At 43.1% G+C, this 27,797-nt stretch overlaps 1 protein-coding gene across 1 annotated transcript; it reads left to right on the top strand.

Moving 5' to 3' along the window:
• The first annotated feature begins 9,683 nt into the window (after nucleotides 1-9,683).
• Nucleotides 9,684-12,928, top strand: LOC147231297 (proteinase-activated receptor 3). Its single transcript, XM_086153110.1, has 2 exons — nucleotides 9,684-9,813; nucleotides 11,286-12,928. Exons 1-2 carry the CDS (start codon nucleotides 9,756-9,758, stop codon nucleotides 12,389-12,391), a joined length of 1,164 nt encoding a protein of 387 aa, XP_086009236.1. The 5' UTR covers nucleotides 9,684-9,755; the 3' UTR covers nucleotides 12,392-12,928.
• Nucleotides 12,929-27,797: the final 14,869 nt, after the last annotated feature.

Genomic DNA, 27,797 nt, shown 5'->3' with positions numbered 1-27,797 from the left:
TAGGCAACATCAATACCTGCAGAAAGGATCTTCTTAAAAGCAGGACAGTTAGTGACTCAGAGAACTGCAATAAAAAGGAAAAATGTAAACGTGTTACTGTTCATGAACAAGAACCTGTAAATCCGTTTTCACTATGGCAACAGAGCCAAAAGGGATTCCCAAAGGCTGGGAATGAGAGCCAATTGTGTTTACACTTTATTTGCACTGTATTTTCAAAATATTGTGCAATGGAAGGTCTTTTAGTTGTCTTGTAGACATTGTTATACAGTATTTGTATTTTCATTACATTGCTACTTTTTTTGGGTTTGACTCTCTTGACTTTAGTTCTGAAACAGTTGTTGTAGTAGAAGTATTACATTTTCTAAACTGTTGAAGGTTTTTACATTGTATTTGTCACAAATCGCTGGGGCGGACTCGAGCAGGGAACCACACTTCCGAGCAGAGATGGGTGGATGAAAGCACTTTTATTGGGTTGACATGGCAGGGCAGGTTGCAGACGGGACGGGTTGCGGGCAGGACTGCAGAGGCTGGGTCTCACCAGGACAGGATGCAGACGGGGCAGGCACCAGGCAGGGTGGCAGACTGGACAGGTTGCGGGAGGGAACAGAGGTCACACCGGCCAACTGGGTCCGGTCGTGACGAGGGAGGGGACAGGGGTCACGCCTGGGGCCCGGTCATGGCAAGGGCCTGCAGTGAGCTGATAGCCACAATCCCCCGGCGCCAGACAGAGCGTGCCGCTGCCCTTTATAGGGATCTTAATTAGCGGCATCTGCTCCAGCTGGCGCCGATTACAATGGGGATCAGGTGTGAACCCTGACAGTATTGTTTACACTTTTTGCACTTTCTTACTTTATTTTCAAAATATTGTGCAATGGAAGGTATTATAGTTGTCATGTTGACATTGTTATATTTGTATTTTCGTTACATTGCTGCTTTTTTCTGGTTTGACTCTCTTGACTTTTGTTCTGAAACAGTTGTTGTAGTAGAAGTATTTTATTTTTTCTACTGTTAAACGTTTTTACATTGTGTTGTTTACACTATTTGCACTACTGACTTTATTTTCAAAACATTGTGCAATGGGAGGTATTTTACTTGTCGTGTTGACATTGTTATATTTGTATTTCTATCACATTGCTGCTATTTTTGGTTTGACTCTCTTGACTTTTGTTCTGAAACAGTTGTTGTAGTAGAAGTATTTTATTTTTTTTATACTGTTAAAGTTTGCATTGTAGTTATTTAATAAAACATAAAACATTTTTATTTCCTAAAATCTTTGTGCTCTGTTTATCATAATTATAATAAACTAACTCAAGGGGGGATAAATTATAAATGTTTGATTTATGTGTATTTTATTTGTGTTAGTTCCTTTTTGGAATTTTAGTTCTAAATTGGAAGATTATTGTGATCTCGAAATATTAAAATAAAATTATATTTATTATTTTCTGTCGCTCAAAATAAATGTCACACTTGTGGAGGCCGGTTTACCCACCAGCCGGTATAGTCCCGATGTGCAGATGCTGTGTACAGAAGTTCCGGAGCAGAAGTCCCATCGACCAGTTAAAATAAATATTTATGAAGATATTTTCCAAATATTTATTTTTTGTTTACTGACGCAGATATTTTTTTCCCAATTTATTTTTAAAACTCAGGTCAAAGCTATGCTACACGCTCTGAAAGCCCAAAGCTAAAAATGTTAAAAATGTGTTCATTCCATAAATAAAATTAAATTTTCTCTATAGCACTTTGTGGATTTTATAAGCAACACTCTACACACTTGTTTATACAAAGTGTAAAGGTAATAAAAAGCAACATATATAGTGGTACCTTTATTTAGACGTCAACAAATATTTGCGTCTCCCAGTGTTTTCTTTTCCAAGGAAACTGTGTCCAAATGGCTCTTAAGTTGTTAAAGGTTGCCGACCCCTGACGTAGACCCTCTAAATTCCTGTCCTCTGGACACAAGGGGAGAGAGGAGTCGACGCCAATCCATGTCGATCTACTTTAAACGTATTTGGTCAACAGAATGTCCTCTGTCATTTATTAGCTTTCTGAAAGTTTATTCAGCAAAGTGAGACGCTTTCTCTATTTTTGGATATCAAAGTGGGAGTTGATTTGTGGCATTTCCCCAGCAGAGAGCGCCATAAACAAAATTATGTCAAAGCGGCGGGTTTGCTGGAATGCTTAATTCATGGAAAAATATTTAATGTTGATTTTATGTGATTGTTATTATTATTCTTAATGATGAAATGTGAGGCCTCCATTCCCCACACACCACAAAGAGCAATGTTTGCCTGGTGTATGTTTTGACAAAATTTCAAATCCTCTCATATAGTAATAGCAAATAGCAAGTTTTACTTATTTCTAATCAGGAATGAGTTTTTCAAAGGGACAGAACATGTAGGATATTTCGGAGATAAGGTCAGAGAAGCCAGACAGCGATGGTTTGGACATGTACTAAAGAGGAATAATGAATGTATTGGTTGAAGGATGCTGATGTTGGAACTGCCAGGCTGGAGGCCTAGAAGAAGACCAAAGAAAAGATGTATGGATCTTGTCTGAGTGTATATATGTTGTATATACATACAAATACACACACCTTGAGCAGTCATGGAAACTAGGTTTAACATGGCAAACAGCTCAGTTGGATTTGTATAATTCGTATAGATTTAATTTCAACGATTCAATCTTGTTTTCAAAAAGAATACAATAAGGTCCCAAAGTCTTTTAGACATTTTCTTTAATTTACCAACCCAGCCTTCGCACTCCTTATTAGTTGCCTTTTCACTAGCTGACTCATGATATCTCTAGCCGCTTTTTGTTGAGAAACCATTTGAACAAACAAGACGGATGTGGGAAAAAAAAAACATAACAACAACAAATAAAACCGGTAGAATGCCTTTTACTTCTTTGCCATTTCTGTATCTCACAGTAGATCATCCACAACTGTCTGCTGACTCACCAAAAAAAAAGTTATTCCTTGCAGATGGGCCACTGAGGAGGCGTTCCACTTCACCCTCACTCTGATTCATCTGTATTGTTTGTGTTGCAGTGACATCAGAAGTGTCGGCTGCAGAGCCAGCCGTGGGGACGAGCTTAGGTCAGGCAGATGCCGCTTATCATAGCATCACATCCCACACAGCTGAAAAACAGACGAGTTGAAAACAAGACACTGGTCACATTCGGGGCCAGCTGGGTGTCGGTGTTGAGATTTAATGTGGAATGGAACGTATAAAAACATGTATTTAGCAGTTTTGGGTCAACTGTTTGCTCTTTAACTTTTTTGATATTATGCTCAGATAAAATCACATCTGTTTTTCATTCATTCATTCGTTATTTCATTTGTTACTACTTTGTCCTGCATTCACAAGTAAATCGCATTGACACATCCAAAGATAAACAACCATTCATTCTGTCATTCAAATGTCATATAGAGACAAATAATAGTCACCCTCACAGTCACACTTCTTATAGAAATACAACCATTTACCCTCTCATCCACATGTCACATAAAGACACGCAACTGTTCACTCATTCATTCACACGTCATAGAGACAAACAACCATTCACTATCTTATTGAGACACAAAAACCTTCATTTTCCCAGTGACACTTCATATAGAGGCATACAGTTGTCCTCCCTGTTATTCATATGTCTGGGCAAATTGGGGGGTTCCAATTAATCTCCTACATGTTTTTGGACTGTGGGAGGAAACCGGAGAACCCGGATGGAGCCCACGCAGACAAGGAGTACATGAAGACTCCACATAGAAAGACCCCCTGTTGGGATCAAAACGGCAACCTTCTTGCTGTAAGGCAAAAACACTGTCCCAACGTGCTGCCGTCCATGTGTATTTTTTTCTTGAAAAATAACCATAAATACTTCTACATATGTCCATTCCATTTACACATTTAGTCATTCGGCATATGTTGGTGTCATCGCTAGACCTCTCATCAAACCAGTTTTCGGGGCAGTTGTATTTTTTGTTCATTGTATATTTATTTTCATCAACTTGAAAAAGTCACAAAATAAACAAGTATCTAAAGAGATGTGGTGATTCGGTGCAAATAATACCACCACCATTCTGTGTCTTTGACTGATTTTAACTTTTTGCATTTTTTTCCATCTTTGGCCCCAACAACGAAAATGCAAAAAAATATTGAAATTAAAACTATTGATTACAATCTTGTTTTCCTTATACAAGTGATGTCACTGAAAGCGAGCACACAGAGGTGTCGGTTCGTAAAACAGCGAGCGATTTATGTGTCAGGGTAGAGCTAAAGAGGAGGAAATAACGCAGTGACTCATGCTCAGACAGGCCTATCAACCACACACAGACATTTCCTGGGATTGAGGCGGTGAGGATGTCTGCAGTTTCTAAAAGCATCCCACATGTCAGCTGTGGTACGCACCTCTCCTATAACATGACGCTTGAAAAACTGAAAAAATAGAACATTTGGGTCACTGAAGCTGCATTAGCGTAGGATGAACAACCTTTAAGTCAGTAAGTCAAAAGATAAAAACCCACTTCATATCCTATTTAGCGATTGGTCTAATAGGCTTTTTCTAAGTTAGCTTTCTTTTTTGCCTTTGCATTTCCACATAAATGTCCTGTACTTCATTCATCCATTATCTACTGCTTATCAGGGTTGCAGAGACTCTGCAGCATATCCCAGCTGTTTTTGGGCAAGAAGCAGGGTTCACTCTCATTCACACATCTAGGCATTTTTTCCAATTTGTTTCAAATAAGCCTCTACATGTTTTTGGACTGTGGGAGGAAACCCAAAGGAGTGTCATGCAGACATGGGGAGAACGTGCACCATCTTTCTCCATCTAACCCTCTCCAATACATCTTCTCAATGCCTGGCAGTTCAAACCTCTGCATCACTCTACCCACATCTTCACTATCCCTCCTCTGTGCACGTACAAACCATCTCAGCCTGCCTTTATCTCCAGAACATCTAACATGTGCTCTCCCTCTGGACTCATTCCTATTCCTATGCATCCTCTTCCCTCCTAAAGACAATCTTCATCTCTGCTACCTCCAGCGCTACTTCTGGTCGTCGCCTTAGTGTCTCTAAACCAGACAACTTGGCTGGTCTCACCACTTTCTTTTTCACCTTTCCTTTCATTATGCCTGATACTTTTGTATCACACATCAGCCTGACACTTTTCTACCTCTATTCCAGCCTGCTGGCGCACATTTCTTTGCTTCTGGAGGGACGCCAGTTCTACCGACCGAGCCACAGCCATAAAGGAGCACTGAAGAGGCAGAAACAGCCAAAGAGCTGTGATAGGAAAAACAAACTCCCCCATGAATTGTGATAATTAACAACTGTGTTTTGTTTTGATGTCTGGGCTGAAAAGAAATGGAAAATAAAGGAATCTGATCAGAAGAAAGCTGTGTTTTTGTTCTTTTTTAAATGTCTCTGGATTATTTTTACCAGCTGTCTCCATGTTCTGGGAACCCTGCAGTCAGTGATGCACTTTTAATCTCTCCAAGCTCCTTGGAACCTGGAAGGCTGAAAGCTATGCAAAGTATTTTCATGAGTAGGAAGACATCCTAAAATCTGGACATGTTATTACTGTTAGAGTTTTTTCTCTGGATGTGTGTGTGTGTTTGTGTGTCTGTGACTGATGCATGTGTGTGATTGTAATGGGTTATACTTTTGTCCACTAAAAGAAAGTACATATTGTTAATACTTTTGTCCACTTAAAGAAAGTACATATGGTTTATAATTTTGTCTACTAAAAGAAAGTACATATGGTTTATACTTTTGTCCACTAAAAGGAAGTACAGCAGAGTGACTGGGTTGTGTGTGTGTGTGTGTGTGTGTGTGTGTGTGTGTGTGTATCTGTGACTGATACATGTGTGTGATTGTTATGGTTTATACTTTTGTCCGCTTAAAGAAAGTAGATATGGTTTATACTTTTGTCCGCTTAAAGAAAGTAGATATGGTTTATACTTTTATCTGCTTAAAGAAAGTAGAGTGGACTGGGAGTGTGTGTGTGTGTTGTTACTTCAAAGAAATATTTATACTGATTAGAGTCAGTCTCTGGAGTAAGTTTGATTTTTACTTTTTATTTATTATTTATTTGTTTATTTTTGGTTATGGTTAAAATTGAGAAAGTTGGTTTGCAGTGACAGCTGTGTCCGCAGAATACTGGGTTCTGTAGAACCTTGACACAGTCGATCTCTGTGAACATTGTGACTGATCGTTAACCACAACAACCTGTAGCGTAAAATGGGAAACTCTTCCAGTAGTAAAAATGAAAAAGGCCTGGAAGGGGATGTGAAATACATGCACAGATTGGATCCAGATGATGTAAAATATGTAAGAAAATGGAAAAAGAAATACAACTGGGATGGAAAATTCAGATTGGCATCATTAAAGATAATACGAGCAAAACTTGTGGACGTACACGAAAAATGCAAAAACAAGAAAAAGAATAACAAAAAGTTTGACGAAGTAAGAAAAGTTGAAAAATGGATAGAACAAGCCACTCTATGAACACAAAGTGTACGAAAGAATAAAAAAAAAAAAAAATTAAAGATCAAAGAAACTGTGTTCGTGCAAAAAGAAGATAATGAAACAGTCGTCAAAGCCGTGCTGCAGCAACCCACACCACAGGAGATGCCACAAGGTGGAATTGGAGGGGTTCCATCCTGGACAGGGAGATGACACATGCTGGCATTGTGGTAAAACAGGCCACTGGTCACGACAGTGTGGGCAAAACAGACAAGGAGGAAATGACTGAAGAAATAGGTGAAGTGAGGAGCGTGCACCTTTACCAAGTGTGCGCACCCCAGCTCATTCAGATGAGGATGAAGAAGAAGAACTACTAGAAGCTATTCTGCTCCCATGAAAATTAGCAGTAATAAAATCAATCAGGAACAGATGGGGTTACAAAAGGAAATACCTTTGCTGACAAAATAGCAAAGAAAGCAGCAAAACAAACACCTTCCACACCATTATTAATTGACAATGAGATACTAAAGGATGCTCAGGAGAACGCGTCAGCTGCTGAAAGACAATCCTAGCTCAAGAGAGGAGCAACAGACTTCAATGGAATTTTGGTGATAAATGAAAAACTCATCCTACCGAAATCATTATCTAAAGCAGCAACTCTTTTTTTACTCATGGGCCTTGCCATGTGTCAACAGGAGGGATGGAGGTACTTATGTCACAACACTTCTATACCATTTACCTAAATTCCAATCTAAGACATTTTTGTGCACAATGTATAACATGCATTAAACATAATGCTCAAGCAAACTTAAGGCCAAAGAAAGGATAGCAGAGGACAGTGATACTTTAACACCATTTCCACAGTTTGACCCTTTTGGATGGATTGTGAACAGAACTTGGTGGCAAATAACTTTAAAATGCCTTACACCTGTAATTGTGATTCTTATCCTGTTTTGTTTGTTTACCATGTGCATTATTCCTTGTTTGTGAAGCATGATTGCTAAAATGGCTTCCGAAGCCTTTGTCCAGATGGTGATGATAGCAGCGCAGACCCAACCAAGGACTCACTACACTGGAGGAACATATGAGCAACTGCCTATGAGTGATTTAGAAAAAGATAACTATAATAATTTGACTGTGGAAGACGATGAAGTTGTATGAAGTGTTATCTCTAAACTTTGCACCGACATAGCGTGATGATGCTTAAGCGGTAAACATTGTTCGTAGTCTCATAAACAGGAGGGAATTGTTAGCATATATTGCATTATAGCAATACTTGCGAATTCACGATGACGGATTGAGTTTCAATCTCTCTGCCAACAGATTATCCTTCACTTTTTAAATAAGTCTGTGTTGCCTTTTGTGCTGGCAGTCCCAGTGTCCTCATACGCATACCTCCTGACAACTTAGGCCCCGAAAACACAACAACAGACCTCTGTAAATGCAAAAGACTACAGCAGTGTTTGGGGTGATTTTCCTGACACCAATATTTGCTAACTATCTTTAACCTGCGTGCTGAGTTTGTGCCACTTAGTCCAGCTTTTCCAAGGGAATCCAGAGGCGTTCCCAGACCAGCTGAGAGACATAGACTCTCCAGGGGTGTGTTGGGTGGCCTCCTCTGGGGGAAAAGTGACCAGAACAACTAACCAGAGAGGCATCCAGGATGCAAACTGACTTGCTTGAGCCACCTCCCAACCCAACCAACCTGCTTGAGCCACCTTCACTGGCTCCTCTGGGAGTCGAAGACCAGTTGCTGTACTCTCCCAGATGACCAAGCTCCTCACCCTATCGCTAAGGGAGGGCCTTAGACACCTTTCAGCTGCTTGTATCCGTGATCTCCTTCTTTTGGTCACTACCCACAGCTTATGACCACTGATATGGGTAGAAACATAGATTGACAGCTAAATCGAGAGCTTCGCCTATCAGCTCAGCTCTTTGTGTACCATGACAGACTGATGCGGAGTCATCAAAACTGCCTGCACTGTACCGATTTGCCTGTCGATCTTGTGTTCCTTTTCTCCCTCATTCACTAGCAAGACCTGGACATACTTGAACTTGAACTTCTGTGCTTGGGACAGGATCTCATCCTCGGCCCAGAGAGAGCACTACAACATTTTCCCAGTTGAGGACCATGGCCCCCCACATTTTAATGAAGCTTATAGAACCACATAATCTGCAAATAAGTAGAAACCAAAGCTAAACATAGATATTTTACCAGACTGGTTTAAACTCTTGTGGAAAGCTGTGCTCTTTAGCAATGACAAGGCAATATTATTGCTCAGTCAGACTTTTATTTTTCACACTCAACACAGAACAATGACCGAACCCCCTTTCAATTTTACTTAGCTCACGGCTTAGACACTAACATTTCAGAACACAGTTGCAACACAACACAGACATCACTGATCAAGCCCACCAACATGTTGCAAAACCTCTTTCACCGGTCATAACAGCCTCTTTGTCTATATCCAACAGTCCACAATCCCAAACCAATTTGCATACCTCACCCCTAGGCCAGTCACCATGGAGATCACCCAAGAAGCGACATGATAAAAAGGTTGTTATTTACAGGTTGTATACATTTCGAGTTATAACGATCCCGGCCTATTAGAAATAATGTACATTGTACAACCCCTATTGTGTGTATAATGTAATAACTGTTTATCCTACAGTTCTGGTGAGATGCAAACCTGCATTTTGTTGCCTTGTGATTATAGAGACAGTAAAGTTGTTTAAATCTAAGTGCATGCAAGACAGAGCGAACAATAATTTTTTCTGCAATGCCTACAGGCTCAGCACGCTTTCCCATTCTGACCCTGAACTGCTGACCAAGAAGTTGGTCAAATAACTTAATTATTTTTAATTTTGTGCTTGTCACCAGAGGTCACTTTCTGTTAATGGGAGTGTCAGCCAAATATCTCCCCTGGAGTTCATTTGCCTGAAAAAAAAAAGGCTTTGAACTTTTACATCTTTTTTTTCCACTGTAAAATTATAGAAAAATAAACCCAAACAGTAACAACAACTACCACCACAAAAAAAAAAAAAACAAACAACTCAGCCCGGTTGCAAGACTAGTGGGCAGTTACGTCTTTCTTTTTAAGTCACATAATTACCCCTCCACCCCAACCCCCGCCCGCTCCCATCCCCGGAAGCCTGGCTGAGCCCACGATGACGTCACCGTGGGGCGGGGGAAAGGTCGGTCAGTTTCGTGTTCGTTGCCCCGCGTTCACACTGACAGAGGCGAGGGACCCCGAGGATAAGCGACCGGTCCGGATCGGAACCGAAACCATGAGGAAAGTCGCCCTCCTGCTCGTTTTCGTTGTCAACGTCACGCTGCAACATGATGGTAAGAGACGCCACCGGGTGGGATTGTTTTTGTTTATTTTTATAAACATAAAACCGGATAATTCAACCGTTCAACATAACATAAATAAGTAAGTCAATAAATAAATTGCATGGGATATCGTTTTTGACCATGAAGGATCAAGTAATTTTTTTTTCTATGATTGTTTTTTTTTTAAGTTGTTTTATGCAATTAACAAAAATATATATATATTTTTTGTTAATTGCATAAAACAACTTTATATATATATATATATATATATATATATATATATATATATATATATAAAGATGGACAGATTCACTTATAGTCAGTGTATCCTGCATGACCTTAATATTTACTTTGATTGAATAAAAGTTAAACCTTATGGAGTAATATACAGGTTAGATATCCCCCCCACGTCTCCCAGCTGTCAATGCCAAACAGATTATTGTTTTCAAATGGGAGGTTGTGTTTTGCCACCACAACATGCTCATATGGGACAATGGTTCAACACCGCTTTGTATTCGCCACACCAAACCGTTATCGTGCTTATTTTTGCCCCAAACTGATTCATCCCAGTATCCTTATCTGAGATGTTTCTGATCAGCAACTTGTTACATATACCAGTGATTAATGGATAGATAGATGCTAACATTAATTGATGAATAAATGAATAAAACATATGTGAATTAGTAAATTTACATGCAAATGCATTGGCCCGGGCATCAGTGTTGTAAAGCCAGACACACGTTATCATATATTTCAAGGGCAGAGCTTCCGGAGAGTGACGGAGAGAAATTAAGCCCCAGAGTCACAGAGCAGTCGAATGATAATATACAATTATAGATTGACTTTTAAAATAACGTAGGATGAAGCAAACCCCGAGGTAGGGTGTCCATATTTACATAAATGTGAGTCACAAATAAACAAATTATGTTCCAGAAATTAAAAAGCTTCATGATCACCCATTGTAAAATGCTAATAGTGGAATGACCTCATACAAGGATGAAGGGAATGAAAAGGTCAAAGCCAATGAGACCAGAGAGGACAAAAAATAATACTGTTTTGACCTGGGCTGTGCCTGTACCTGGTGGGAACATCATGGAACCTGAACGGATCCAAACTTCAGTTTGGATCCGTTTTTTTTTAAATAGAAGCATAAATATAGACTTTAAGGAGGAAATGTAATGCATGTATGTATTCGTATTTTACATATTATAGAGATAAAAGCGGAGGCAAAGGCTAGCAGAGGGAAAGAAAGCAACAAGCTAGCATTTCTAAATATTTTTTCCCCCAAAATTTGTATTTATTTATTGTCAGATCAATTGACTTGTATTTGGAGGTAGTTTTTCTTGCAAATGACTGAAAAGCTTTAGAAAAGAAAGCTATTTGGTCTGAATTTTACAAGGTCACTGAATTATTTTCTTTTCGAGAGACCAGTGATATGAATTGCATACCAGAAGTATTGTCAACTTTGTTTGTTTTTGTCTCAGGAAACAGTGCAGGCGAAGAGAATGATGAAGGCACAAAGGCCTCAGATGCCAAGCCTAGGATGTTTGTGGGAAAAGCAGTGGAATTTCAAGAGAACTCATCAAGACAACAAAGGCCCTTCTTCAAGCACACCCGAAACGAATCCCAGACTCAGGACCCGTCCTGGCAAAGTGTCGCCGACTCCGGCAAAAACCTCGTGTTACTAAACAACAGCACGGGGAGGTACCTGGACGGCACCTTGAGCACCAAGGTCATCCCCGCCATCTACCTGCTGGTTGTCACCATCGGGATCCCCGCCAACGTGGCCATCCTGTGCATGCTGGTTACGAAAGTTAGGAAGGTGTCCTCTGCCATCCTCTACTGCAGTCTGGCCATCTCCGATCTCCTCCTCCTCTTCTCCCTCCTCTTCAAGGCCCACTACCATCTCCATGGAAACCACTGGCTGCTCGGGGAAACCGCCTGCCGTCTGGTCACTGCTTGTTTCTATGGCAACCTCTACTGCTCGGCCCAGACGCTGGCGTGCATTAGCGTCAAGCGCTACCTGGCCGTTGTTCATCCCTTCATGTACAAAAGCCTCCCGAAGAAGGCATACACGGCGTGCGTGGGCCTGACCGTTTGGGTGGTATTTGGCGCCGCTGTCGTCCCCGAGCTCTTCATCCAACAGACATTCATGGTGTCTGACCTGAACCGCATCACCTGCCACGATGTCTTGCCCGGGGATGACTCTCTTCAATTCCTGCTCTACTACCACCTCCTCCTAACCCTCTTCGGCCTCCTGGTGCCCCTCGTGGTCACGGTGCTGTGCTACACCCGAATCCTCCTGGAGCTCCACCGATCCAACCTCGACTGGGCGATTTACATCAAAGCTAGCTCGCTGGTGTTCGCTATTTTCCTGCTGTGCTTCACCCCTGCCGGGGTCCTGCGCTTCATTCACTTCGTGCAGCTGTGTGTGGACAGAACGGAGAGCCTGTATGTGTGTTTTAACGTGGCAGTGTGTTTGTGCTGCCTCCATGCCTGCCTGGACCCCTTCCTCTTCCTCCTCCTGTCCAAGTCGGCAGGGTCCAGCCTCCGTTACAGTCCCTCCAAGAGCCTGAGCATCTCCATCTGAGAGCTTCAGAGAGCTTCTGAGAGCTTCACATAGATTCAGACAGAGAAAGACTGAGAGTCACTGTGGCCGGAATCCACAGAGAACATGATGTTGTTTTTTTAGAATGCGTTGGCCCTGAAATTCAATTCACTTCTGACACATCAGCGAAGAGGTGAATGTGACATTTTGGAAGACGGTGCAGCAATTTCATAAAAGCTTCATAAGACCCTGCAACATGAAAAAAAATGGCAACATTTCTTGAAAAATGTTCACACAGCATGACTTGGCTCACCAAATGAATGCGCTTTCTAAACATGGAAAGATCAGAAAACCGCTTGGGGAAAAAATATCATAAATTCGGTCTCGGGGGATTAATTAGCGGTTACATAACTTTTACTTCCAATTATCAATGCACTTACAAATGTACTTTGACTTCATCTTACCAAACCCTTGTATCAGTCAGTAGCAATGTTTATTTTTATAACTTAAGTGAAGGATGCTTACGTTAAGATGTACTTTATTTTATTATGTAAATAAATTCAGATGAAATGGATGAATGTATTGCTTTGTCATTTTCCTGATAGCCAACATTATTGTTTACTTCTTGGGAATTTTATTCTCAAAGCTTGACATCAGCTGATATTAATGTGAGTATAATATTTGGAAAATTCTATGTAAGGTTACTATTTTGATTCTAGATTCTTATTAACCCTCTCCAGGCAGATGTTGCAGATTTGCGACAGCTAAATGCTACTTAGCTAATTACGCCACAACTTAATTTGAGCCTGAGAGGGTTAAGGCACAATTTGCAGACTGTTACATATTTTTATAAATTTATTATAACACTTAAATTTATTACTTTCAGATCTGAATAAAATGATTTCCTTTTTTGAAATAGTAGATAAAAGTCTCAACTTGGCTGGTCTTGTTAAATACTTGGGTCAGGTGACAATTTTTTAACTTTTTATTACGTCCTTACTTTCTGTTGCGACCGGTACATCCAGATGTTTTTAACTTGATCGCTTTAACAAGTGACAATAAATACTGTTTTGATCTTCCAGGATCATAAAGTATTTCTGATTCTGATTCTGATGGTTGCAGATATTCTCCAAAAATCACTGCAAAAACATTCATTCATTAATTATCTATTCTTTATATCTGCCACTCGGGGTTGAGAGTGGGCTGTAATTGAGCGAGAGGTGAGGTTCACCCGAGACCGGTTGCCAGTCAAACAAAGGGCCGCAAACAGTAACATACAACCATTCTCTCTGGGACAATTTGGGTCTCCAATGATCCTACTTCATGTTTCAAGACTTGGAGGAAACTGCAGATCCTGCAGGAAACCCTGACAGACATGAAGAAGCTGACCTGAATCAAACCAGGGACATTCTGGAGGTGGAAGAGGTGGAAGCGCTAAAGCACAGTTAATAATCCCCCAAATGCAGTCCCACAGGGTCACAAGCCATAGTTCTCCTTCTGCCCATCCCAAGACTAAATCCTTTGCCAGAATAAATATATGAATCAAATCTATGATTGTCATACCAGATCAGTTGAGACCCAGGTCAACAACTACTTTCATCAGTGCTGATTAACAAGGGTGTCGCTGGGGATTGGACTATTATGGATCAGAGAAGGAGAGGAGGAAGGCGGGTTCATAAACAGAGAGAGAAGAGGAAAGGCCTGTGTTTAGGATTTAGGATTTGCAAATGGCCTCATCTTATATAGCACATTTACAAATTGGAGTTGCCATGCAATTGCATTCACCCTTTCACATGCACAGATGGTGTCAGTTATCAAGCATTTCATTACTTCTGTTGCCTGCACCAACATGTACATTGAAGTCTGCACCACTTATCAGTCTTGTTAGAGTTTTCTCTCTATTTCTATGTTATTTCGACTACTCACATGAAGTTAGCCAAACATGCTAGAGCACAAAAGACCTCGATGATGTCCTGATATATAGCCCCACCTTTGAGGACCATCTCTCCAGCTTGCGTGAAGTCTTCTCAAGAATTCGAGCAGCGGGTCTCAGGCTGAATCCTAAAAAGTGCCACCCAGCGCGGGATCATGTTGTCTTCCTAGGGCATGTTGTCTCACGCCTGATCCCCGAAACACGGACAAGGTCAGGACTTGGCCCACACCACAGAATCCAACCGAAGTGAGAGCATTTGTGGGCCTATGCTCTTACTACCTACATTTCGTCAAGGATTTTGCTCTGCGTGCGGCTCCTCTGCACCACCTCACCGGTAAGGGCACCCCGTTCAAGTGGACGGCTGAATGCAACATGGCTTTTGAATACCTGAAAGGGGTGCTCTCGTCAGCCCCAGTCGTCACCATGCCGGACTTCAGCCTTCCATTCAAAGTATACACAGACGCCTCCACAGACGCCTTTGGGGCTGTGTTGGCCCAGGACAAAGACGGGCTAGAGAGAGTGGTGGTATACGCTAGCCAGCCGCTCTCTTCAACAGAGAAGCGGTGGTCTACATTTGACAGGGAGCTGTGGGCGATAGTGTGGGCTGTCCGTCAGTTCCAGCATTATATTGGGTCAGCGGCATTTACCATCGTCACTGACCACAAGCCTCTGCTCGGTCTGCGTGGCATGTCCATCGACAAGGACCCCACAGGACGCAGAGCAAGATGGGTGTTGGAGCTTGATCCGTTCAAGTGGGTTCTAGTGCACAAGGACGGGCGACACCACACTGATGCAGATGCACTCTCGCGGCGTCCATCCAACCCTGAGGCTGAGGTGGTAAAGGCTACCTCACTCACAGTGGCCGCACCGGTATACACCATTGACTGTGACAGAGAGCCCTGTACTCCCCAAAGAGACTCTCTACTAATTCCGCCACTCACCGTGCACCCTACTACCTCGAACTCCGCCCCCAGGGAACACCATGAGGCGGGGGATTGCGAGGCGCCGAACTCATCCTTTGTGCTGGCACTCTCCCGGGATAACACAGAAATTAGAGCATTGCAACAAGTCGATCCAGATATTACCCAGGTATTGGACTGGCTTGAGGGCAGTGGCTCTCGACCACCTAAAGGGCTAATGAGAGGTAGCTCCCGGTGGCTGCGTAAATTATGGACAGAGTATCCCCGCCTCTCAGTTGTCAATGGACTCCTCCATAGAACCGTAAACTCCCCCCTCACAGGAGATGTGCTGTGTCAAATCGTCTTACCCTCCTCGCTTATCCCTGAGGTGCTGCAGCACCTACATGGGGGTGCAGCTTCAGCTCATTTCTCAGTGGAACGAGTGTGGGAAAGTGCACGAAAAATTTGCTACTGGCCCTTCATGTTCAAGGATATCCAACAGTGTGCGAACAATGCATTCCATGTCAGACCCGCAGCGCCCCAGTGCCGAAGCATCGCGCACCGATGGGGAGTGTTCAGGCCACCCGCCCGTTTCAGAGAGTGGCAACTGACATTCTGGAACTTCCACTAACATCTAAGGGGAACAGATATGTACTGGTGGTAGAAGATTACTTTACTAAATTTGTAAATCTGTATGCTCTCTCTAACCAGACCGCCCCATCAGTAGCACAGTGTTTGTTTGAGGATTATGTGTTGGTGCATGGTGTCCCTGAGGTGATCCACAGCGATCAGGGACGACAGTTTGAAGCAGAAATTGTACAAAGGCTGTGTCGGCTCTTGAGAATTAAGAAAACACGTACCGCACCGTGTAATCCCAAATCTGACGGAATGGTGGAACGCTTTAACCGCACCCTCATCGACCAGCTAGCTAAATTGTTGCTGGCCTATGGTGGTGAGTGGGACGGTTACCTAAAACAGGCGGCATTCGCCTATAATACGTCTGTACATGCCTCCACCAACTACACCCCGTACTTCCTGACACACGGACGGGAAGCCCGTATTCCACTGGATGTGCTGTTATCACCATCAGCGATGTGTTCAGACTTGCCTTTACCTCACGCTGACTTTGCAGCCGCGGTGGCAGCTAAACTGAAGATTGCTTTTGCTGACGCGAGGCGGGGTGTTACTGAGGCCCACGAGAAACAGAAGCTGTATCATGATGGCGTGGGCCGCCACCGACCATATATAGAGGGGGACCTGGTATGGATGCGTAATCCAACGGAAGACCGGATGAAACTTGCTCCCCATTGGAAGGGACCCTTCAGGGTCCTGTCTGTGCTTGGGTCCCAGGGTGAACCGGGGCTCACCTATCATATTGCCGGCCCACTGGACCTTGATGGGCAGGGGCAAGTTGTGCATCATGATAGGCTGAAACCTTACACACTACCAGGGCCAGCGAGTTCAGCAGGCTGCCCCCCATCTTCCCCTATTCATGATCTCTCGCTGCCAGACGGGGGGTCGCCGGACAGGGGCCTCGAGGCTATGGGAGGTTCCAGGACTAATCGGGTTTCGGACATTGGTGAGCCACAGCACGCTGTTTCTCGTGCTGGAAGGACGGTGCGACCCCCAAGTCATTGGAAGGACTTTGTCATGTTTAGTTAGTTTGGGGGAAAAGGGAGGCAATAGAAGGAAGATGGGAGTGGTGTGCTCTTGATGTGTTGGGAACCATGCAGCGGGATTGTTGGTTTTATTGTGGTATCATTGTTATAAGTATTGCTATATGTATGTATATATATATATATATATGTATATAGTGTTTTGTTTTTTGGGGGGGGGTATTGTTTGTTGTTGTTCACACTCGGTTTAGTTGGCATTTTGAAACGGGGACGTTTCTCTTTATGGGGGGGAGAAATGTAACATATCTTTCTTTTCTTGTTCCGATTGTAATCAGTAACCACAATAGATGCTTAGGGCTTTTATTGTGAAACCCTAAGAGAGGGCGGAAGTGTGGCATGCTGTGGGTTTGAAAGATTGACGGTGCGACGGACTTGAACAAGAATAAAAAAACGGGATTGTTACCCCAGAGAGCTCTGGAGTCTTCGCTTTAATTGTTTTGTGGATTCATTGAATCAGGCCACTTCCCCCAATAACTCGGCTACACTATTAATACCACAATAAAACAATTGCTCCTGCTTCTCAGTGTCTAACCTTGCCATCTTTCCACCTGGTCTCCTGGACACACAGTGTATCCGCCTACCTCCTCTGCATCATTTCAACCAAATTTCCTGGCATGGTTCCCAACAATTAGTAGCGCAGGCATCCCTCCAGTCAAAAGGTTGGCGGTTCATTTCCTGGTTCTACATGCTTAAGCGTCTTTGGGCAAGACGCTGAACGCCCCCAGTTCCTCCCAATGGCCTGGTTGGCACCAGGCCACTTCACTTACCACGCTTCAGCATGTAGAACCAGGAAATGAATCGCCGACCGTCTGACTGGAGGGATGCCTGCGCTACTAATTGACCCCCAGCAGTCTTTGAATGTCGGGACTATGCCGGGAGATCTGGTTGAAATGATGCAGAGGAGGTAGGCGGATACACCGTGTGTCCAGACCAGGTGGAAAGATGGCAAGGTTGGACGCTGAGAACCGGGAGCAATTGTTTTATTGTGGTATTAATAGGAAGAGTAATGAAGCAGGAGTTATTTTGAGCGGGGGGAGTTTTAAAGTGTTCTGAAGGTGAAAGGCATGTGTCTGCCGAGAGGAGACACGGCTGGGATTAATTTGCAATCGGTGTCAGCGGCAGCAGCTGCCGCTAATCAAGAGCCCTATAAAGGGCAGCCGCACGCGCTGCCTGCGGCTGGAGGATTGTGGTTGTCCCAGACCACTGTGGACCCCTGTCATGACCGAACCCCTACCTTGACCGGACCCAGCCCGAGATCCTGCCTTGACCCAGGTGAGCCACCAGATCCTGCCCTGCTTTTACCTTCCTGTGACCGGACCCCTTCCCCGTCACGACCGGACCCAGCCGGCCGGTGTAACATCTCACCCTGTCCGAGACCCCGTCCTGCCGTCACCCTGTCCGAGACCCCGTCCTGCCGTCACCCTGTCCGAGACCCCGTCCTGCCGTCACCCTGTCCGAGACCCCGTCCTGCCGTCACCCTGTCCGAGACCCCGTCCTGGTGAGACCCAGCCCTATGCAACTCAGAGACACCCTACCTGCCGTTTCAACTCAATAAAGCGCTTTCAATCCAGATTCACGCTCTGAGGTGTGGTTCCCTGCCCGAGTCCACCCCCGCGCCTCGTGACAGCATGTTAGAGTGAGGTGTCAGTAGTTAGAACTTGATTGAGAACTCCGTTGAGGAGAAGTCAGTTCTCCTCAAACTCATTCCTCCCTGCTTGAATGACTACCGAGTAAGTTATTTTAAGTAAGACTTCAATGAACATGTTGGTGCAGGCAGCAGAAGTAATAGTGCTTGGTGTCCAGAACAGGAACACAGGACAGGTGGGGGTAGACTTTGCAAAAGGTTGGAAATGGCTGTAGAGGACACATTCTCTCAGAATAAGCAGGAATATAGGGTAACTTATAAGTGCACATGGGTCGACTACAATGTAATCTTAAGGAGATCGGTGACTGCAAAGTCACGGTAGGTGAGAGTTTAGCCAGACAGCATATGGTGGTGGTTTGTAGGATGACTATAGTGGCAAGGGAGATTATGAGTGCAAAGGCAGAGCAGAGGACCAGGATGTGGAAGCTGAAAAAGGAAGAGTGTTTAGTTTTCAGGGGAGGAGTTAAGAAAGGCTGTGGGAGGCAGGTAGGAGTATATACAGAAAGATGTTAAACAAGAACTGGGACACTGAGGGGGCTGAAGATAGCAGACAGGATCACAAACAGAGATAGAGAAGTTGTGGTAATTTCTTTTTTTTTGAACATTTATTAGAACAGGTTCCTTAACAGTCACACACTTTCTTAGAAAACCTCATAACAAGATACACATTATACAATATTCTTTATAGGTCACATATTTCCTCACTAGCAAGCAAAAAATAAAATTAAAAAACACAAACAAAAACCATCTAACTCAGTCAAATAGAGATAATATCTTCAACTCCAGATATTTTTTAATGGGTGCCCATTTGTCAAGAAATAGGTCTTTCTGAAGTCGTAAGTTTGCTGTTATGCGTTCCATGCAGTTTACATCCTTAAGCCTCTGATGCCAGTGGTCCAGGGTAGGTGGGTGGGGTTTGAGCCAGTTTACTGTGATCATTTTATGTGCAATTAATAGAAGAACTCTAAGCGAAAACACCTGGTTTTTCCTTAAATCGCTTGTTGATGCTGTACCCATAATAAATTGCTGTGGATCAATTGGTCTGTTTAATTTTAAAATCTCACTTGTTTCTTTTACCTCTTCCCAGAATTTCATCAGTTTAGGGCAGTCCCAAAAAATGTGGGAAAAGTCCCCCGTTATGCCACAGCCCCTCCAACACAGGGGAGAACAGTTATTATCATAAGAAGCTATTATCAAGGGAGTTTTACTCTTGGCCATAAATGTGTTATCCATGGAACAGCAGATTAACAATAACAGAGTTATTAACATTAAGTTACAGAGACACTGGGGAGAGATAACTATGGCAACACCAGGTGAAGTGGAAGTCACCAAAGTATAAAAGCAGCCCCCTGATGTACAGACAGTGACTACTAGCATAGCTAGTTTGATAACCTGTTCACATTGACAACAACTCACCCCCTCTAAATTTCAATATTCTCCAAAATATAAATTTACCTAGAAAACCCAACAGTCGTGTTTTTTTGAATGGGCACGCACACCTTACACAAATATGGGACATTTAACATTCAATGCAACATAAACCGTCAACTGCTCCATCAAAAATTCAGTCTGTCTGGAGATCTTTGAGTATGCTGTGACATTCTCACTATCGCAGATGTCTTCTGATCACGTGCGCACAACATCATGGGAAACTGGCACACCCTACTTAATAATAATCCCAGGTCGCCACTACTGTGGGTTGTTGCCGCTATATTTCCCAACATAGACAGGGACATCTGGTTCAAATGGTTCTTCACATGCATACTGATCATGTTTTTCTTTTGTTTTATTCTGCTTTCCCTCCACTTTTGCACTCATGTCAGGTCCAGCCAGGACTAGTGCCTACGCTTCACCAGCGTCCCTACTGGCGTGCATCCAGTTGTCAGTGACGTGAGGTGGTATTCAAACTGAAAACATGCGAGCCAAGCACTGAGAGCCCCCTTTCATCCGCTTCAGACCCTCTTTCACTGTCTGAACAAGACTGCTCTGCCAAACCATTTGTGGCTGGGTGAAAAGGAACCATCCATCTGTGATGAACGCCAATTACTTGCATGTGCTCTCTAAACAGCATACTGGTGAACATCAGGCTATTAGGAGCGTACAGTGTGTTGGGAAGCCCATAGACTGCAAATGTGTGATGGTGCTCAATATGTGGGCCTCCATTTAGAATGTGCATCCAATATTAAAAGGCACATTACTGCCATAAAAAGGTGGGTAAAGTCCAAATGTAGCCCAGACCAGGGGTGGAGTAGCCACTCCCATGGGTCCAAAGGAGCAAGTTGAGGCATAATTTGATTGGCCTAACAATATGCGCATTCTGTCACCTAGTCCTCAAAATTCTGATCTGTTTCCAGCCAACCACACATCATATCTTGTGTGGCCTTTCCCACCTGGATGAGCCTCATGTAATGCCACCACAGCCCAGAAGAAGAACCATTACCCTTGCACCCCTCAAGAGAGCAGCCATCCTGTAGATTTGTTTTGCTTTGTGTTTAGTATAAGGCCTGGGATCCTCTTCTTCCACCACAATGAGCATGCCTTGTTTTAACTTTTGAAGGGACTGGGTCCTCCTCTTTTCTCTGCTTGAGCTAGAATACTAATACAAGTGTCCCTGCCAGATGCACAGGTAACAGGAGGTGCCTCAGGAAAAGGCAGCTGCATCAGAATTTTCACTATTTTTATCTGCCGTGTACACACTACAGTATATTGGTAGGCTGGCAGTGTTAGCACCTGGGCGTGTGTCCGTGCTGAGGCCAATGACAGGAAGCATCTTTTCTCAATGAACAGACATAAAAGAGGTTAATGGTCTGCACAACCATAGCAGTGATGCTTAAAGCCGAGCACCACAGCCGGACCTTGTGAAACCAATTGGTTTCTCTGACTTGTTCTCCATTGCATGCTAAAAGACTTCCCGAACTCCATAGGCCAATGCACTGCATGAGAGAATTAACTCCTTGTCTGGGTCATGGTGAACCAGGGGCTGAGTGGAGGAGCCCTTTAACATCCTTAAAAGCATCATCCTGCAAATCGCATTTCAGTCATTTTGTGTCAGCCACTTTGAGAGAAAGTTCTGTTTGCAGCCCCTTTGTACCTGGCAATGGGCATGACTTTTTAATTCTACCAGTCACCAAGCACTTGCATCATAGAGGCTCCTATGGAAACAGGAAGAGACCGTGTCACGGAGTAAGAGCGAAGATGGTTCCAGGAATTGAGATAAGTGTTTTCTGATAAAAATGCATGAAAAAAAAATACAGCACAGTTCATGAAAAGGCTCTAGGTACTCCAAAGGGTTCCTCCATTGCAAAAGCATTGCTGTCATAGTTTTTAGGCAATTACCTGACCCAAATGCAAAACACTCTGGAAGTAAGCCATTTTAAGAAGCTTATTTACAAAGAGATTATTGGATGATTGTGCTGGGTCCAGGTTGTTTCTGGAGTCACAGGAATGTGGAGACTATGATTTCTGGACCATAGGAGTCTCAGGAACTTGCAAGGAGAGGTAAGACAGATTTCTGGACTTGAGAACGCTCGGAGTTGCAGGAGTCTCAGGAACTTGCAAGAAAATGCGAGATGTAGATTTCTGGACTTTGGATCGATAAGGAGAAAATAGATCTTACTGTGGAGAGGAAGATTCACCAGGAAAGGGTGAATGGAATGGGAGCAAACTAGTCTGGATGGAGGTAGCTCAGAGGAGTGTCAAGTGAGAGGAGACAGCTGAATCGGAGAGCTGGAGCATGGAGTTGGTTGGAGAGCGGACAGATTACGCTGTGGCTGAGTAAGGAAGAGGACCCTTGTGAAGCCAGTCGTGGGTAGAGACAGCTGAATCCTCACAGAGAGTTTGCAGTTGACCACAAAAAGCCAAGAGGGAGCAAGATTAAGTCCGGGACACATGTTGTGGTAACCACTGTAGTTTAACACTCTCGCCCTGATGAAGGGATGGCAATGGGCTCCTCTTAAACTTAGTCTGATGAGACTTGATGATCTACCAGTGTTCACTGCACACCTGCTTAAGTCCACCCTCCTGCAAGGCTGCCACTATATGAGGCTCTCTGGTGGAGAACTGGAAGAAGTGAGAGGTGAAAGGAACAACACACAGGCCCCACAGAAGCAACTTGTATGGTGGGGCCAAACCCTTTGGGAGGTCTGGTAGAGATTTGCAATAATAATTCGCCATACCTAAGAGTGGCCTGAGTTCAGCGACGCACTGTTTGGGGCCTCCATGTAGTCCTCACCTTATCCTCCCTCTGCTGTTCTATTCTATGTTGCAGGTAGATCACACTTGGCGCTGGGAACATACATTTGATGTGCTTTAGTTGCAGCCCTGCTTCTGGCAGCCTCCACAACACCTGTTCTAAGTAAGCCAGACGCTCTGCGTCTGTGGCCCCTATGATCAGATTTTCATCTAAATACACTGCTACATGTGGTATACCCAGCAGCAGAGGGTCCATTGTTTGATCGAAAATGGCAGGTCTGGACACTACTTCAAACACCAGCCAACTGTATCCAAATAATCCCTTGTTTGTGTTGATCATGCCGTACTCTTTTGACTCCTCGTCCAGCCTCAGCTGGTGACTCATGTCCAGCTTTGTGAATAGCTTACCTTCTGCCATGGTTGCAAACAGCTGATCTACCCGAGGCAACAGAAATCAGTCAGGCACGCTATATTGACTGTATTTCCCAATGGTACCCGATTCACAGAAATACAGTCCCCTTATATCCGTACAGTTTGGTCCTGTTTTAAACCTGGAGCCCATTTTAAAAACTGGACTGGCTCAATGATGGCCAGCCTGCGCAAACATTCCAGCTCTTATTCAACTTTGCTTTTCATAGCATTAGGCGTAGTATTATCTGGGTTTGAGATATCTAGACGTGGCCTCAGGGTCAACTTTGAGCTTTGCAAGCAAGTTGGAACAGGGGGAGAAATGTGTCAGGTGTGATGTATGACAGTAAAATATCATCTAGAATGAAAGAAAACAATGTACAAGAAACTAATGAGACCAAGGATGTCTAGACTAGGGACAGTATGTTTGAGGAGAAGACAGGAGGCAGAGCTGTAGATAGTCGAGGTGAAAATGTTGAGATGTATTGCGTGTGAGTGAGGAGTATCAAAAGGACAGGATCAAAAATGTGCTCATCAAACGGACAAGACATGTTAGTTTTTTTTGACATGAAGTCAGACTCAGATGGTTTGGGCATGAACAGAAGAGGAATGGTGAATATCTTGGTAGAGGGATGCTCCAACATGTTAAGGAGGAGGCCTAGAGGACGACCAGAGAGGAGTTTATAGATGGAGTGAAAGAGGATATGAAGTTGCTTGGTGTGAGAAGAGGATGCAAAAGAGAAGAGGGTAGATGGAGAAAGATGATTGGCTGTGGTGACCCCTGAAATTTATAGAAGATGTTATTAATGATTCAATGCAGCATATGTGCAAACGCACACACACACACACACACACACACACACACAAACACACACATTCACATACATGCATATGTTTTTTGTATATTGATACACACATATAGAGAAATATACAGAAGATTAAAAAATGTGTTAATACACACAAGTAAACGCATATGTGTGTGTTTTTTTATACATACTGTATATGTGTAATGGTAGCTGCAACAAGATAATATATATATGAATAAGATACATTTTTTGCTATGTACTTATTTTTTTAAGATCAATGGAAATAAGAGAAATCTTTTTCTCTTTTTGTCCGATACAACATCTCAGTCTTCATATGACAACGTTGGCCTTTAAATTCTCCACAGCAAATCATTAGGTTTGCTCAAATTGGAGACACTTTTATGCCTACTTGTGGAGACAAGAGCAAATCAGTTTAAAAGAGTGGCCGCCTCAGATGACAACACCCACCGTGGAGTGGAAACACCAGCAAGCAGAACTGTCTTGAATGCTACAATGCAGCAAAAAGCTCATTTGACAATTGCAATTTCTTTTATTCATATTAAAGTTATTATTGTACCACTTCAGCTAAAGGTCTAAACTGAGGTTCAGCAGGATGCTGCTCACAGTATATTGGTCCAAAATAAAATCTACAATGATGAAGCTTTCTCTGTTTTCTGCTGCCTGAAAATACATCACAGAGATGGTACCTGAAACAGGAAAAAAAACAGGACGAAAGAAGAAGATGGACGGAAATTAGACAAATGTATTTTACATAACAGTTTGTTCTATAAAGTGATGGAAGCCATAGCTACATTGTCACAGTGTACATCAGGGGCATTGTTTACATTTTGTAGCCCCTCATCCGCGGGTCGAAATTTCCTCTCTGGGGGTTTAACAGGATGTGGCTGTATTGAAGGCTTCTAATTTTAGAAGTTTCCAGTTACCTTTTTCTCCACTCTTTGTCCTCTGTTGTACACATGAATTCCATTCTTTCTTCTTCTTATTTGTATCATTTATTATCCCTCCATCCATCCATATTGTACCGTTTATCCTGCACTCAAGGTCCCGGGGAATGCTGGAGCCTATCCCAGCTGTCATCGGGCGAGAGAACGGATACACCCTGGACTGGTCGCCAGTTAATCGCAGGGCTACGTACAAAGACATAAAACATTCACCCACTCATTCAGGGGAATTTTCCCAATTTTTTACCACATATTTTTGGACTGTGGGAGGAAACTGGACAACCAGAGGAAACGCAGACACGGGACACACTGCACACATCATCATTATTATTGTTGTTGTTATTATTATAAATTAATGAATACTGTTAATAAATACTGTTGACCTGGCCAGAGACAAAACAAACCTAGAATAACTTAGTGAAATTTGGCCAACATAGTGTCATGAAGCCTGACAGAGGCAGGAATTTAATCTCTTCCTGCAAATATTGCCATCTGCTGCTGCAGCCCGCTAAGTGCAACCGTAATGTGAAATAAACCAAACAAAAAACTCCCGCTTTTGTTCGAATGGAACTCTTTATTCAACAGGTGGACACCAGAGGAGCCATTGTTACACTGCGTTCACTTCAGCCTTTTCTTATCAAAATAAATCCTGTCACGCTCACATGAGGGGGTCATGCACATCCCCGACCCCTGACGGGAAACGTCCCGCACTTACAGACGTCCCCACTGAGAACAGAGTCCTCATCGGCCTCCTGCAGAATCTGGCGTATTTGGAGATCACCCGGCCACAAATAAGCCTGACAATACATGGGAATTATACATTCACCTTTGATCTGGAAGAATCACACACCCCCTAGTGGAGGAACAGCATAAAGACACCGAAAAACTGGGTTGGGGGGGCGGGGAAAAAAGCACAAACAACAAACAGACTTCAGTTCTAAACATGCAGGGATTTTTTTTTTTCTCTTTCATGTTTTTTTTTTGTGTTGAAACAGTGATGGCACCATGAAGACAAGCAGACGGACAGATAGACAGCGTCAAACATACTCGGCAAACCGGATTTGAAGAGTCCTGTTTTAAAAACACCATTCATAAAACTCACAAAATAAATAAAAATACAATAAATAATATGTAATAAGTCAAAGAATAACTACATTTTTTCGAAATATATCCGCGAAATGCATCGGTTTTGGTTGTTACTTTCTTCTCATTTGGGCTTATTGATGTCACTTTGCTCTATACGTCTAATATCAGAAGTAATACCCTTTCATTCGGCAGATGTTGCTTTAAGGATGCAGGCAGCAAAACGGTTAATTGTAGGATAGCCAAATGTGAATATTAATTAAAAAACTATTTACTATTATTCTTCTCTTTATGGTTATCAATTTGATGTTCTTTATTCATAATGTTTTGCATCCATCCGTGGTCTTTAACTGCCTGTTTTTTTAATTGCATACAGTAGGTGCTGCCAGCAGGATGTGGCCAATTCATATAGATAAATATATATATAAACATATATATATATGTATTTATATATGAATATATGTTTTTTTTTTTCATTCAAAAACAGCCCCAAAAACCCTCCTGCTTAAGCCATTTGTGTAAAATGAATTACAAATCACTAATATATTATATTTCATCATAAAGCACTTGAACTGTCGCAGCGAGAACGCCTTTATCCGAAATTGCAAACGCTTCCGTTCAGTCAGACGGAAAAATCCAAACTCCTCTCCAGTCGTCTCCAGCCCTGCAGACTCCTGGGCCTGCAGCCTTGACCAGAGGGCTTTCAAAACACGTGCAAGAGCTGGAAAACTCACAGGTGAAATACATATTGAAAAACGGTGAACTTGCTTGAGAGTAGGAAATATTATAGCTAAATTAAGATGAGAGAATAAAATTCATTCGTTCATTCATTATCTATGGTGCTTATCCTCCAATCAGGTGTGCGGGAGGGGGGGTTACCCTGGACCGATCGACGGTCAATCACAGGGCCACACATAGAGACATAGATCCATAAAGATGTCATATAGACATGCAATCATTCATTCTCTCATTCACACATCAAATAGACAAACAACCACTCGCTCTTTCATTCAGACAACATATAGAGACATACAACCATTTTTCCATAGGGGTAAACCTACGCAGACATGAGGAAAACATGGGACTCCACACAGAAAGGCCACCTGTCGGAATCAGACCTTGGGACCTTCTTGCTGCAAGGCAAGGATTGTTGACCATAAGTTTGGCTTTGTGTATATATAGTTTTTTTCTTTCTCCCACTCTGGACAACCTCTCTGACTCGGTTGAATTGACAAATTTCAAAATAAAGTGTGGCGCCTCTGAGCCTCTGCACAGCTTTACTTTCTCCTGGAGGTTCTGATGATGCACTGAGTCAAATCCCTCAAAAACATCAAATTGAAAAAAAAAAAAAAAAGAAAATCTTTAACTTTGGGCATCTGGAAATGCACACACACACACACACACACACACTAGCAGTTTCAGGAAGACCAAAAATGAGCGTGACAAAGCAGCAAAGCCTCCGGCAAAGCTTCTGGAAGGAAAAGGCGGGGGCTCCGTAGAGGAAGAGGCACAACATTTCAGAAAGGCCTTTCAGGAGTCTAGGCGGGTGGGAGAACAGTGGCTGCGGTGGCGGCGGCGGCGGCAACAAGGCAAGAGGACAAGGCGGGGAGGGAGACAGAGAAGACAGTAAGGAAAAAGAAAATTAACATGACATCAGTGAAGCCCTTGGCGGTGAGCTCGGCGCCGCACAACCACGAACAACACGGACAAGAATGAGAGAGGAATCAGATCGGAGATTCATGATTCTCAAAAGTCTCTTTCTGTAAAAAGCAGAAAATGTAAACTTTCTTTTGCACTTTTTAGAAACGTAGCTGCTGAAATTGCCAGTTTGACTAAAACTACATT

The sequence above is a fragment of the Fistularia commersonii genome, chromosome 9 (assembly GCF_037954325.1).
Source record: "Fistularia commersonii isolate RoL2024-O1a breed Wild chromosome 9, RoL_Fcom_v1.0, whole genome shotgun sequence".
Taxonomy (NCBI): domain Eukaryota; kingdom Metazoa; phylum Chordata; class Actinopteri; order Syngnathiformes; family Fistulariidae; genus Fistularia; species Fistularia commersonii.
Note: the sequence above shows the minus strand (reverse complement) of the source record. Positions and strands in the feature narration are given on the sequence as shown.

Coding starts and splice junctions, on each gene's coding strand:
- LOC147231297 (XM_086153110.1), top strand. CDS start 9,756: ATGAGGAAAGTCGCCCTCCTGCTCGTTTTCGTTGTCAACGTCACGCTG. Junction 9,814..11,285: donor CGTCACGCTGCAACATGATG/GTAAGAGACGCC, acceptor TTTTTGTCTCAG/GAAACAGTGCAGGCGAAGAG.